Source organism: Nerophis ophidion, linkage group LG08 (assembly GCF_033978795.1).
Source record: "Nerophis ophidion isolate RoL-2023_Sa linkage group LG08, RoL_Noph_v1.0, whole genome shotgun sequence".
NCBI classification, from domain to species: domain Eukaryota; kingdom Metazoa; phylum Chordata; class Actinopteri; order Syngnathiformes; family Syngnathidae; genus Nerophis; species Nerophis ophidion.
In genome coordinates, this window is record NC_084618.1 from 20,044,000 (window position 1) to 20,058,328 (window position 14,329).

At 38.6% G+C, this 14,329-nt stretch overlaps 1 protein-coding gene across 1 annotated transcript in view; it reads left to right on the plus strand.

The window, feature by feature from the left end:
- Positions 1 to 14,329, plus strand: part of sppl3 (signal peptide peptidase 3) — a 93,329-nt gene that overhangs the window by 76,267 nt on the left and 2,733 nt on the right. Inside the window, exons 7-10 of the mRNA XM_061907974.1 lie at positions 2,898 to 3,004; positions 7,067 to 7,230; positions 10,986 to 11,176; positions 11,452 to 11,561. Of these exons, the coding sequence (XP_061763958.1) occupies positions 2,898 to 3,004; positions 7,067 to 7,230; positions 10,986 to 11,176; positions 11,452 to 11,561 (572 nt within the window). The remainder of the gene's footprint in view (positions 1 to 2,897; positions 3,005 to 7,066; positions 7,231 to 10,985; positions 11,177 to 11,451; positions 11,562 to 14,329) is intronic.

Here is a 14,329-nt window from a genome sequence, read left to right on the forward strand (position 1 = left end):
TGGCCCGAAGATGTGAAAGTAGACATTTTACGGGCGATGACAGACATGGCACAGAGATGTATGGATAACCTGCAGATGCATTTGCAACGATAAAGTCAACTAAATCACAAATGTGAGTTTTGTTGATGTTGTTGAATTATGTGCTAATCAGACATATTTGGTCGCGGCGTGACTTCCAGGTAATCGATGCTAACATGCTACGCTAATCGATGCAAACATGCTATTTACCAGCGATGACAGACATGGCACAGAGATGTATGGATAACCTGCAGATGCATTTGCAACTATAAAGTCAACGAAATCACAAAAGTGAGTTTTGTTGATGTTGACTGCCAGCTAATCGATGCTAATATGCTACGCTAATTGATGCTAACATGCTATTTACCGGCGGTGCTAAGGCAGACATGGCACAGAAATGTATGTATAACCTGCAGATGCATTTGCAACTATATTAGGTTTCCTTCCACCCACATTTAATGCGAAAAAACACTTACCAATCGACGGATTTAAGTTGCTCCAGTGTCACAAGATGCCAAAGTCCTGATCGTTTGGTCCGCACATTTTACCGGCGACGCTCACGCAGCTATTCGGCCATGCTATGGCTATGAAAAGCGTCAATAGCTATTCGCTCAATAGCTTCGGTTTCTTCTTCAATACTTTCATACTCCAACCATCTGTTTCAATACATGCGTAATCTGTTGAATCGCTTAAACCGCTGAAATCTGAGTTTGAATCCGAGCTAATGTCGCTATATCATGCTTTGCTATTCGCCATTGTTTGTTTGTATTGGCAGCACTGTATGACGTCACAGGAAAATGGACATTGTCTTGGCAGAGAGCGAAAAAAAAGGCACTTTAAAGCTTTTTTTAGGGATATTCCGGGATCAGTAAAATTAAAAAAAAAAAAATCCAACAAGCCACTGGGAACTGATTTTTATTGTTTTTAACCCTTTTGAAATTGTGATAATGTTCCCCTTTAACATTGCAACACATGCCAATACGGCCGGTTTAGTTTACTAAATTGCAATTTTAAATTTTGCGCGGAAGTATCATGCTAAAACGTCGCGGTATGATGTCGCGTGCGCGTGACGTCACGCATTGTAGAGGACATTTTGTTCCAGAACCGTTCACAGCTGTAAGTCGTCTCTTTTCATCGCATTATTCCACGGTATTCTGGACATCTGTGTTGCTGAATCTTTTGCAATTGGTTCAATGAATAACGGAGACGTCAAAGAAGAAAGCTGTAGGTGGGTAGTGGTGTATTGCGGCCGCCTTTAGCTACACAAACACAGCCGGTGTTTCATTGTTTTATATCAATCAATTAATGTTTATATAGCCCTAAATCACAAATGTCTCAAAGGACTGTACAAACCATTACGACTACGACATCCTCGGAAGAACCCACATAAGGGCAAAAAAACTCACACCCAGTGGGCAGGGAGAATTCACACCCAGTGGGACGCCAGTGACAATGATGACTATGAGAAACCTTGGAGAGGACCTCAAATGTGGGCAACCCCTCCCCATCTAGGAGACCGAAAGCAATGGATGTCGAGCCGGTCTAACATGATACTGTGAAAGTTCAATCCATAGTGGCTCCAACACAGCCGCGAGAGTTCAGTTCAAAGCGGATCCAAGACAGCAGCGAGAGTCCCGTCCACAGGAAACCATCCCAAGCGGAGGCGGATCAGCAGCGTAGAGATGTCCCCAACCAATACACAGGCGAGCGGTCAATCCTGGGTCCCGACGAGCGGTCCATCCTGGGTCTCGACTCTGGACAGCCAGTACTTCATCCATGGTCATCGGACCGGACCCCCTCCACAAGGGAGGGGGGGACAGAGGAGAAAAAGAAATGAAGCAGCAGATCAACTAGTCTAAAAAGGAGGTCTATTTAAAGGCTAGAGTATGAGTTTTAAGGTGAGACTTAAATGCTTCTACTGAGGTGGCATCTCGAGCTGTTACCGGGAGGGCATTCCAGAGTACTGGAGCCCAAACGGAAAACGCTCTATAGCCCGCAGACTGTTTTTGGGCTTTAGGAATCACTAATAAGCCGGAATCTTATTCCCGAAAGATGACTGTGAAGCTTTACTATGGAACAGAGCGGTCAAGCCAACACGGTTGGATTGGACCACACACACAAAGTACAGTGTATTATGCAGCAATCATTTCGAAAGATCGGGTTTCGAAGAGGGTCCCTTGCGAAGGGCATCGCCACCACCCGTCGACTGGTGCTGAAGAAAGTTGCGGGGCCGACTTTCAGGTTGTACAGGTGCGACCATATAATCTCACTAAACAGTAGTAACACAATAAGCAGATAAAGGATTTTCCAGAATTATCCTAGTAAATTTGTCTAATAACATATGAATCGCTCCCACTGTATAGTCTTTTTTTTTTCTCGTCCTTCACTCTTACTTTCCTCATCCACGAATCTTTCATCCTCGCTCAAATTAATGGGGAAATCGTCGCTTTCTCGGTCCGAATCGCTCTCGCTGCTGGTGGCCATGATCGTAAACAATGTGAGGATGTGAGGAGCTCCACAACCCGTGACGTCACGCGCACATCGTCTGCTACTTTCGGTACAGGCAAGGCTTTTTTATCAGCACCAAAAGTTGCGAACTTTATCGTCGTTCTCTACTAAATCCTTTCAGCAAAAATATGGCATTATCGCGAAATGATCAAGTATGACACATAGAATGGACCTGCTATCCCCATTTAAATAAGAAAATCTCATTTCTGTAGGCCTTTAAGTTTCTAGTCTTGTTTCATTGTGTCCACCATAGTTGATCATGTCTTCTCTTGTTTCATTGTGTCCACCATAATTATGTGTCATTAAGGTTCTAATCTTGTTTCATCATGTCCACTATAGCTGATCATGTCTTGTCTTGTTTCCCCCCACAGCGTTAGCCATGGGGTTGTGTGTGGCCATGATCGCCTTTGTGCGGCTACCCAGTCTCAAGGTGTCCTGCCTGCTGCTCTCAGGGCTGCTCATCTACGACGTCTTCTGGGTAAGACACGCAACATTTAATCTTGTCATCTCCACACACCATTCACTCTGTCATCATTTTTACATGGTCTGACTAAACGTGGGCAACGATGCTGGGGTCTACTCACACCATTTCCTTTTTATCACAACAAGACCTGTTCAGGTCATGCAGCAGTGAAATGGTCTCTCTTGTTCATGTTCCACTTTTGAACAGTCGCCCTGTCCTCTTCTTTTAACGCACATTTCTACCTCCACCATTACATATATTTATGGTAAAATAAGTGTAAAAGGTAAAAAATCTAAATGAAAAACAATTGACATGGAAAAACCTAATGTTATTGTTTTTATATTGCTATTGTCATTTTTATGTTGTCTGGGCGATATGGCCTTTTATTAATATCTCCATATTATTAGGTCATTTCACGATACATATCTCGATATTTGGCCTTAGCCTTAAATTAACACTTGATGCATATAATCACAGCACTATGATGATTCTATGTGTCTACATTAAAACGTTCTTGTTCATACTGCATTAATGTATGCTACTTTTAAACTTTCATTCAGAGAAGGAAATCATGGCCTTTTATTAATATCTCCATATTATTAGGTCATTTCACGATACATATCTCGATATTTGGCCTTAGCCTTAAATTATCACTTGATGCATATAATCACAGCACTATGATGATTCTATGTGTCTACATTAAAACGTTCTTGTTCATACTGCATTAATGTATGCTACTTTTAAACTTTCATCCAGAGAAGGAAATCACAACTAAGTCAATTTACCAAAACTGTATTCTTTAAACGGTTATCAAGCAGTGGCACAAACATTCATGTCATTTCCAAACAGAAAGTGCAAGATTGTCAGAGACATTTTAAAACAAGCTATTAGTGCACTTTTGTGCATGATGTCACTAAGATGACATGTCAAAACAACACTGAATTCAAGTGCACTTTTTGTTCAGAACGCCACTACAATGTTTTAAAACATATAAAGTGCACTTTTGTGCATGATGTCACACAAGATATTTGAAAAACTGTCAAATAGAAATTAGCCGCATAATAGGAAATAAAATAGTGTATGTCCTTCGCTATGTGGTAAGTTACTGCTGACGTTATTTTTCTGTTTTTGACTATTTTTTTCATATGGTGTTGATCTGGAAATGGAAGACGCCAGACTCAATTAGGAAAGTGCTGGTTCTTTTGGTATTTTGTTGGATTTGGCACCGGCCAGAGATGTTGACATGCGGAGTTTCAAGCACTCTTCATTCTCTAGCGCAGTGGTTGTCAAATGGGGGTACGTGAGATTTTTAAAAAATATTCTAAAAATAGCAACACTTCAAAAATCCTTTATAAATATATTTATTGAGCAACAAAATATGAATGTAAGTTCATAAACTGTGAAAAGAAATGCAACAAGGCAATATTCAGTGTTGACAGCTAGATTTTTTGTGGACATGTCCCATAAATATAATGTTAAAGATTTCTTTTTTTGTGAAAAAATGTATAGAATTAAGTTCATGAAATCAGATGGATCTCTATTACAATCCCCAAAGAGGGCACTTTAAGTTGATGATTACTTCTGTGTGCAAACTGCCAGCCACGCTTCCGTCAGTCTATCCCAGGGCAGCTGTGGCTATGAATGATGGGTTCCCACTTCTCTGTGAGCGCTTTGAGTATCTAACAATAGAAAAGTGCGATATAAATCTAATCCATTATATTATTATTATTATTATTCGAAATCTTTATTTATAATTGAATCACTTTTTTATTTTTCAACAAGTTTTTAGTTATTTTTATATATTTTTTTCCAAATAGTTCAAGAAAGACCACTACAAATGAGCAATATTTTGCAATGTTATACAATTTAATAAATCAGAAACTTATGACATAGTGCTGTATTTTACTTCTTTATCTCTTTTTTTCAACCAAAAAAGCTTTGCTCTAAATAGGGGGTACTTGAATTTAAAACATGTTCACAGGGGGTACATCACTGAAAAAAGGTTGAGAACCACTGCTCTAGCTGGGTTTTTTTTTTAAATGATGTTACAAATAAATAATGCCGCTACTTTTTGTAGCAACGCTTTTGCCCCACACTTGACAAATTCCAATTGTCTGTTCGACATCTTCCCGCTTGAAGCCAAACCACCGCCAGACGATGGAGCCAGTGCTGTTTTTCTTGGGAATTAATTCTTCTTCCTCGTATTACCACTCGCACCGCTTCACTTGCACCACCTGCCACAGCTAGCTTTACCCATTCCGCTACCTCTCTGCTCGGCAAGGGCGTATGACGTTGCACACACGACAGTATGCGACGTATGTTAGAAGGTGCGCTTGTTTTACCTCTCTGTGAGGAGAGACAAGAAAGGGTAAGAAAAGCCTGTAGTGTAATTGTTGCAGCTAAAAGCAACTGTGTGAGAACGTATACTCGAATACTCACAAAATAGGCATTTTCTACATCGCACAGAGAATAACCTGCGATGCATCGAGGGTATTCGATACATCGCCCAGCCCTATTTTAATGTATTGCTTTTTAGGGGTGTAACGGTACACAAACATTTCGGTTCGGTACGTACCTCGGTTTAGAGGTCACGGTTCGGTTCATTTTCGGTACAGTAAGAAAACAACAAAATATAAACTTTTTGGTTATTTATCAAAATTGTAAACAATGGCTTGATCCTTTTAACATTGGAAACACTATAATAATTCTGCCCACGTTAATCCACATTAAACTGCCTCAAGTTGTTGCTTAGATTAAATAAAATGACACAACTTTTTCCTACATATAAAAAGTGCAACATTAAACAGTTTCAAGTCAACTCATCATGCTTAATTTATTCCAGCATTGGGGAAGCCTGTAGTTGACTTTTATTATGTAAATGTTGACATGTGACAGCAGGGACCCTGGCATTCAAAACCAGGCTGCTACATTACTAATGATTAATGTAACTGTAGCTGAAAAATAGTACAACAGCAATAGGAGAGACCATTCATCCCTAGACACTATGGAGTTCATGTAGGCTTTATGATGCACTTACATTATTATATACACTACCAGAGACAGAAACTCTTCATTTAACATAATGTCCTTTTTTGCTGCTTCAACACACCTCAATCAACGCTGTCCGTAACACACACACACGCACACACCGCAAAATGAGCTAACATTACGCTAAAAGCTGACCAGCCTTCACCTAAAGCCAGGGCTGCGAGTGAGTCTAGAAGGTCAACGAGCTCATAGTGATGTTTAGAAAGTAGTTGACTTGGAAGTGTTTGGTATAATTTGGGGAGAGTCCGCTGCTCCCATGCTAAAGACCTATCTGCTCGACGCTGAAGCGCTGACTAGATGCGCGCTGAATACGCACTGCTGATTGGCTTGTTATCGCTACGGTTGTAACCAATCAGATGGTTGTGTGGGAGGGATGATGCAGGGTGCTGTGCAGGAGACAGAGGCAGAACGGAGCGGAGCAGCTTGTTAAGACTTTAGCACAGGCGGCTACTTTTTATGTTCGTATGGAACTCGTTCGGTACTCCTCCGCACCGAACCGGAACCCCCGTACCGAAACGGTTAAATACAAATACACGTACCGTTACACCCCTATTGTTTTTACTATAATTAGAAATGTTTTATTTGTCACTACTTTATTCCAATCAATCAAAATAATACAGATTATTCTTTTAGCCATCATGGTTTAGCCCGTGCAAGAAGCTGAATAGCATGTCTGTGCTGTTTTACACGGTTTACAGGCCCAAATTGTTGTCAGCTAGGTAGGATTTATTCTAACGTCGGTCCTCAGGTGTCTGCAGTCTGTTTTTCCTACCAGATGGATTTTGCGGCATGCTTATTGTCTTTGTGAACATAAGTGTATTTTATACAGCATAGCTGCATCAAAACAACCCCCCAACAACTTTAAAGTGGACTGGGATAAAGATGCATCACACACACACACACACACACACACACACACACACACACACACACCTCAATAAAGGCAATCATCAGTCCCTGCCTGACCTTCATGCACACAGCCAGCAAGGCAAGGTAGTCGAGCAGCGCTAAAGGCCCGTCTCCCTCCAGGTGTTCTTCTCGGCCTACATCTTCAACAGCAACGTGATGGTCAAGGTGGCCACCCAGCCGGCTGAGAATCCCATCGACGTCCTGTCCAGGAAGCTGCACCTGGGGCCCGGAATGGGGCGAGACGTGCCACGCCTCTCTTTACCCGGAAAACTGGTCTTTCCCAGGTAGGAACCAAGTGCTGTATTACAAATTTTTGTTATCACCCCCAGTCTTGCAGAGTATTGATTCTGTTGTTGCAGTTGGTAGAAAAACTTGTATTTCCTTGTAGGCTAAAGACAGTTAGCATCCAGCTTGCAAGGAAAGACAGTTGGCATCTAGCCTACAAGGAAGTACAGTTGGCATCGAGCCTACAAAGAAATACAGTTGGCATCTAGCCTACAAGGAAATACAGTTGGCATCTAACCTACAAGAAAATACAGTTGGCATCAAGCCTACAAAGAAATACAGTTAGCATTTAGCCTACAAGGAAATACAGTTAGCATTTAACCTACAAGGAAATGCAGTTGGCATCTAGCCTACAATGAAATGCAGTTGGCATCTAGCCTGCAATGAAATGCAGTTGGCATCCAGCTTGCAAGGAAAGACAGTTGGCATCTAGCCTACAAGGAAAGACAGTTGGCATCGAGCCTACAAAGAAATACAGTTGGCCTCTAGCCTACAAGGAAATACAGTTGGCATCTAGCCTACAAGGAAATACAGTTGGCATCGAGCCTACAAGAAAATACAGTTGGCATCGAGCCTACAAGGAAATACAGTTGGCATCGAGCCTACAACGAAATACAGTTGGCATCGAGCCTGCAAGGAAATACAGTTGGCATCTAGCCTACAAGGAAATACAGTTGGCATCGAGCCTACAAAGAAATACAGTTGGCATCTAGCCTACAAGGAAATACAGTTGGCATCTAGCCTACAAGGAAATACAGTTGGCATCGAGCCTACAAGGAAATACAGTTGGCATCGAGCCTACAAGGAAATACAGTTGGCATCGAGCCTACAACGAAATACAGTTGGCATCGAACCTACAAGGAAATACAGTTGGCATCTAGCCTACAAGGAAATACAGTTAGCATTTAACCTTCAAGGAAATGCAGTTGGCATCTAGCCTACAATGAAATAGTTAGCATCTAGCCTACAAGGAAATACAGTTGGCATCGAGCCTACAAGGAAATACAGTTGGCATCGAGCCTACAAGGAAATACAGTTGGCATCGAGCCTACAAGGAAATACAGTTGGCATCGAGCCTACAACGAAATACAGTTGGCATCGAACCTACAAGGAAATACAGTTGGCATCTAGCCTACAAGGAAATACAGTTAGCATTTAACCTTCAAGGAAATGCAGTTGGCATCTAGCCTACAATGAAATAGTTAGCAACTAGCCTACAAGGAAATACAGTTGGCATTTCACCTACAAGGAAATACAGTTGGCATCGAGCCTACAAAGAAATACAGTTGGCATCGAGCCTACAAAGAAATACAGTTAGCATCTAGCCTACAAGGAAATACAGTTAGCATTTAACCTACAAGGAAATGCAGTTGGTATCTAGCCTACAATGAAATACAGTTGGCATCGAGCCTACAATGAAATACAGTTGGCATCAGGCCTACAAGGAAATACATTTGGCATCTAGCCTACAAGAAAATACAGTTAGCATCGAGCCTACAAAGAAATACAGTTAGCATCTAGCCTACAATGATATACAGTTAGCATTTAACCTACAAGGAAATACAGTTGGCATCGTGCCTAGAAAGAGATACAGTTAGCATCCAGCCTACAAGGAAATTCAGTTGGCATCCACCCTACAAAGAAATACAGTTAGCATCTAGCCTACAAGGAGATGCAGTTGGGATATAGCCTACAAGGAAATACAGTTGGCATCGAGCCTACAAAGAAATACAGTTAGCATCTAGCCTACAAGGAAATACAGTTAGCATTTAACCTACAAGGAAATGCAGTTGGCATCTAGCCTACAATGAAATACAGTTAGCATTTAACCTACAAGGAAATGCAGTTGGCATCAAGCCTACAAGGAAATACAGTTGGCATTGAGCTTACAAGGAAGGACAGTTAGCATTTAACCTACAAGGAAATACAGTTGGCATCGTGCCTAGAAAGAGATACAGTTAGCATCCAGCCTACAAGGAAATTCAGTTGGCATCCACCCTACAAAGAAATACAGTTAGCATCTAGCCTACAAGGAGATGCAGTTGGGATATAGCCTACAAGGAAATACAGTTGGCATCGAGCCTACAAAGAAATACAGTTAGCATCTAGCCTACAAGGAAATACAGTTAGCATTTAACCTACAAGGAAATGCAGTTGGCATCTAGCCTACAATGAAATACAGTTAGCATTTAACCTACAAGGAAATGCAGTTGGCATCAAGCCTACAAGGAAATACAGTTGGCATTGAGCTTACAAGGAAGGACAGTTAGCATTGAGCCTACAAGGAAATACAATTAGCATTTAGCCTACAAGAAAATTTAGCATCGAGCCGGCAAGGAAAAACAGTTGGCATCAAGCCTACAAAGAAATTTAGTTAGCATCGAGCCTACAAAAGAAATACGGTTTGCATTGAGCTTACGAGGAAATATAGTTAACATCTAGGCTACAAGGAAATACAGTTAGCATCTAGCCGGTTGTGCCTAAGATGTACAGTATACACATGATGAATATATACTGTACATGCATGTATATACAGTACATGTATGTTACAAGTATTTACAGACCATAGTAATGTACAGTATATACAATGAATATATACTGTACATGCTTGTATATACAGTTGTGGTCGGGGGCGGGGTGTGGCGTGGTTAAAAAGGGGAGGAGTATATTTACAGCTAGATTCACCAAGTCAAGTATTTCATATATATGAAAGGGAATAAGCGGTAGAAAATGGATGGATGGATATATATGTATATATATGTATATATATATATATATATATATATATATATATAAGAAATGCATATGTATATATATATTTAAGAAATACTTAACTCTCAGTGAATTCTAGCTATGTATATATGTGTGTGTGTGTGTGTGTGTGTGTGTGTGTGTGTGTGTGTGTGTGTGTGTGTGTGTGTGTGTGTGTGTGTGTGTGTGTGTGTATATATATATATATATATATAAATAAAAGAAATATTTGAATTTCAGTGTTCATTTATTTCTTTATTTACACACACTTAACCCTCATCTACTCATTGTTGAGTTAAGGGTTGAATTGCCCATCCTTGTTTTTCTAACCATATGCATGTACAGTAGATGGCAGTATTGTCCTGTTTAAGAGTGTCACAACATTGCTGTTTACGGCAGACAAACTGCTTTGCGGTAGACGAAAATGGACTGCTGTTGTTGTGTGTTGTTGCTGCGCTGGGAGGACGTTAATGAAACTGCCTGATAATAAACCCACATAAGAAACCAAAAACTCGCCCTCGATCATTCTACAATTATAACATCATTGGGCAGACATGCTGTGGGAAAGCGGACGTGAAAACAGGCTGTCGACACGTCACTCAGGTCCGGATGGAGCTGAAGCTGGAGGGGGCGTGGGCTCCAGCTCAGCCTGAATTTCGGGAGAAAATTTGTCCTAGGAGGTTTTCGGGGCAGGCGCTGATTTTCGGGAGTCTCCCGGAAAATCCGGGAGGGTTTGCAAGTATGGCCATAGCACAAACAATAATTTCAGTGTCTTTGTACACGTTTAAAGAAAACTCTTTGCTTTATAATTAGCCACACCCTTTAATGAGCTGAAGAGTTCAAAGCGTAGGAAAATAAGTAGCGTCTTCTAGTCAGGAATGTGCGTGTATACGTGTTAAGCACTGGTGTTTGTCCTCCAAGAACTGCCGAGTCATCACATTTGCATTCTTGTGACTTTGTCCTGTTCTTCACACACTTTGTTGATGGTGCTTCCGACCTTCAGCTCCACAGGAAGTCACTTCTCCATGTTGGGAATCGGAGACATCGTGATGCCCGGCCTGCTCTTGTGCTTTGTGCTGCGTTACGACAACTACAAGAAGCAAGCCAGCGGCGAGGCGGCAGGACCCGGGAACGTGTCTGGGCGCATGCAGCGAGTCTCCTATTTCCACTGCACTCTCATCGGATACTTTGTGGGTAAGACGCCAGGGCCGTGTCGCGTGACGTCACACAGACGCTGGTCAAGTGCGGCATTCACGCCGAGGCAAAGAAGCACATACACCCATCCGTTCCATTACGTCATCTTGAAATATATATCTATACATTAATTACCTCATGCAGATCTATTTGAAGCAAAACAATGAGAAACGAGCCCAGGAAAAGGCACCAAGATTGGTGCACCACAGAAGAGAAGTGTTGTCATTTGTCTGCATGCTGATATGCTGACTCAGCGATTGCGTGCCTGTCTGCAGGTCTGCTGACGGCCACCGTGGCTTCCAGGATCCATCGCGCTGCTCAGCCTGCTCTTCTCTACCTGGTGCCCTTCACCCTGCTGCCTCTGCTCACCATGGCCTACCTGAAGGTACGCCTGCCCCTGTGATGTCACACAAATCATAAGTGAATATTTCAGCATGTACACATTGTTGACATCTATAGTTATATTTGGAAAAACAATCATAAATGAATCTTTCAGCATATACACAAAGTAGTTATTTTTTGATAAACAATCAGAAATGAATCTTTCAGCACATACACAATGTAGTTATATTTTGATAAACAATCATAAATCAATCTTTCAACACACACACAATGCTGACATCTATAATTATATTTATGATAAACAATCATGATATAATCTTTCAGCGCTTACACAATGTTGACATTTATAGTAATTTGATAAACAACCATAAATTAATATTTCAGCACACACACAATGTTGATATCCGTAGTTATATTTTGATAAACAATCATAAATTAATCTTTCAGCACATACACAATGTGGACATCTATAGTTATATTTTGATAAACAATCTTTCAGCACATACACAATGTTGACATCTATAATTATATTTTTGATAAACAATCATAAATTAATCTTTCAGCACATACACAATGTAGTTATATTTTGATAAACATAAATCAATCTTTCAGCACATACACAATGCTGACATATATAATTATATTTATGATAAACAATCATGATATAATCTTTCAGCACGTACACAATGTTGACATTTATAGTAATTTGATAAACAACCATAAATTAATATTTCAGCACATACACAATGTTGATATCTGTAGTTATATTTTGATAAACAATCATGAATTATTCTTTCAGCACATACACAATGTGGACATCTATAGTTATATTTTTGATAAACAATCATAAAATAATCTTTTAGCGCACACACAATGTTGACATTTATAGTTATATTTTGATAAATAATCATGAATCATTTTTTCAGCACATACACAATGTTGACATCTATAGTTTACTTTTGATAAACAATCAGAAATGAATCTTTGAGCACAATATAGTTATATTTTGATGCTGACATCTATAATTATATTTATGATAAACAATCATAATATAATCTTTCAGCACATACACAATGTTGACATTTATAGTAATTTGATAAACAATCATAAATTAATCTTTCAGCACATACACAATGTGGACATCTATAGTTATATTTTTGGTAAACAATCGTAAAATAATCTTTTAGCGCATACACAATGTTGACATTTATAGTTTAATTTTGATAAACAATCATAAATTAATCTTTCAGCACATACACAATGTTGACATCTATAGTTATATTTTGATAATCATAAATGAATCCTTCAGCATATACACAATGTAGTCATATTTTGATAAACAATCTTAAATGAATATTTCAGCACATACACAATGTTGACATCAACAATTATATTTTTGATAAACAATCATAAATTAATCTTTTAGCACATACTCAATGTTGACATATATAGTTATATTTTAATAAACAATAATAAAATTAATCTTTCAGCACATACACAATGTTGATATCTGTAGTTGTATTTTGATAAACAATCATAAGTGAATATTTCAGCACATAGTGTTGACATCTGTAGTTAAAGTTTGATAAACAATCATAAATAAATCTTTCAGCACATACACAATGTCGACATTTATAGTTATATTTTGATAAATAATCATAAATCATTTTTTCGGCACATACACAATGTTGACATAATTTTTTTTTTGATAAACAATCAAGAATGGATCTTTCAACACATACACAATGTTGACATCTACAGTAATTTGATAAACAATCATAAAATAATATTTTAGCGCAAAAACAATGTCGACATTTATAGTTATGTTTTGATAATCATAAATCATTTTTTCAGCACATACACAATGTTGACATCTATAGTTATATTTTGATAATCATAAATGAATCTTTCAGCATATACACAATGTAGTCATATTTTGATAAACAATCATGAATGGATCTTCCAACACATACACAATGTTGACATCTAGTTTTATTTTGATAAACAATCATAAATTAATCTTTCAGTACATACACAATGTTGACATCTGTAGTAATATTTTTGATCACAATCATAAATTAATCTTTTAGCACATACTCAATGTTGACATCTATAGTTATATTTTAATAAACAATAATAAAATTAATCTTTCAGCACATACACAATGTTGATATCTGTAGTTATATTTTGATAAACAATCATAAATGAATATTTCAGCACATAGTGTTGACATCTATAGTTAAATTTTGATAAACAATCATAAATGGATCGTTCAACACACAATGTTGACATGTTTTATTTTGATTAACAATCATAAATGAATCTTTCAGCACATGCACAATGTTGACATAGTTATATTTTGATGAACAATATTTCAGTACATACACTATGTTGACATCTGTAGTTATATTTTGATAAACAATCATAAATTAATCTTTTAGCACATACAGAATGTTGACATATATAGTTATACATTGATTGACAATCATAATTGAATCTTTTAGCACATGCAGAATGTTGACATCTGTGGTTATATTTTGATAAACAATCATAAATGAATTTGTCAGCACATACACAATGTTGACATCTATAATTATATTTTTGATGAACAATGGATCTTTCAACACATACATAATGTTGATATCTAAAGTTATTTTGATTTAAAAAAATCATAAAAGAATGTTTCAGTACACACAAAATGTATACAACTATAGTTATATTTCGATAAACAATCATAAATCAATCTTTTAAGCCTCTTGTGTACTGCGATAGTTTACACGCTGCTGGCTGTACAAGAGCCATCTTCTCCAG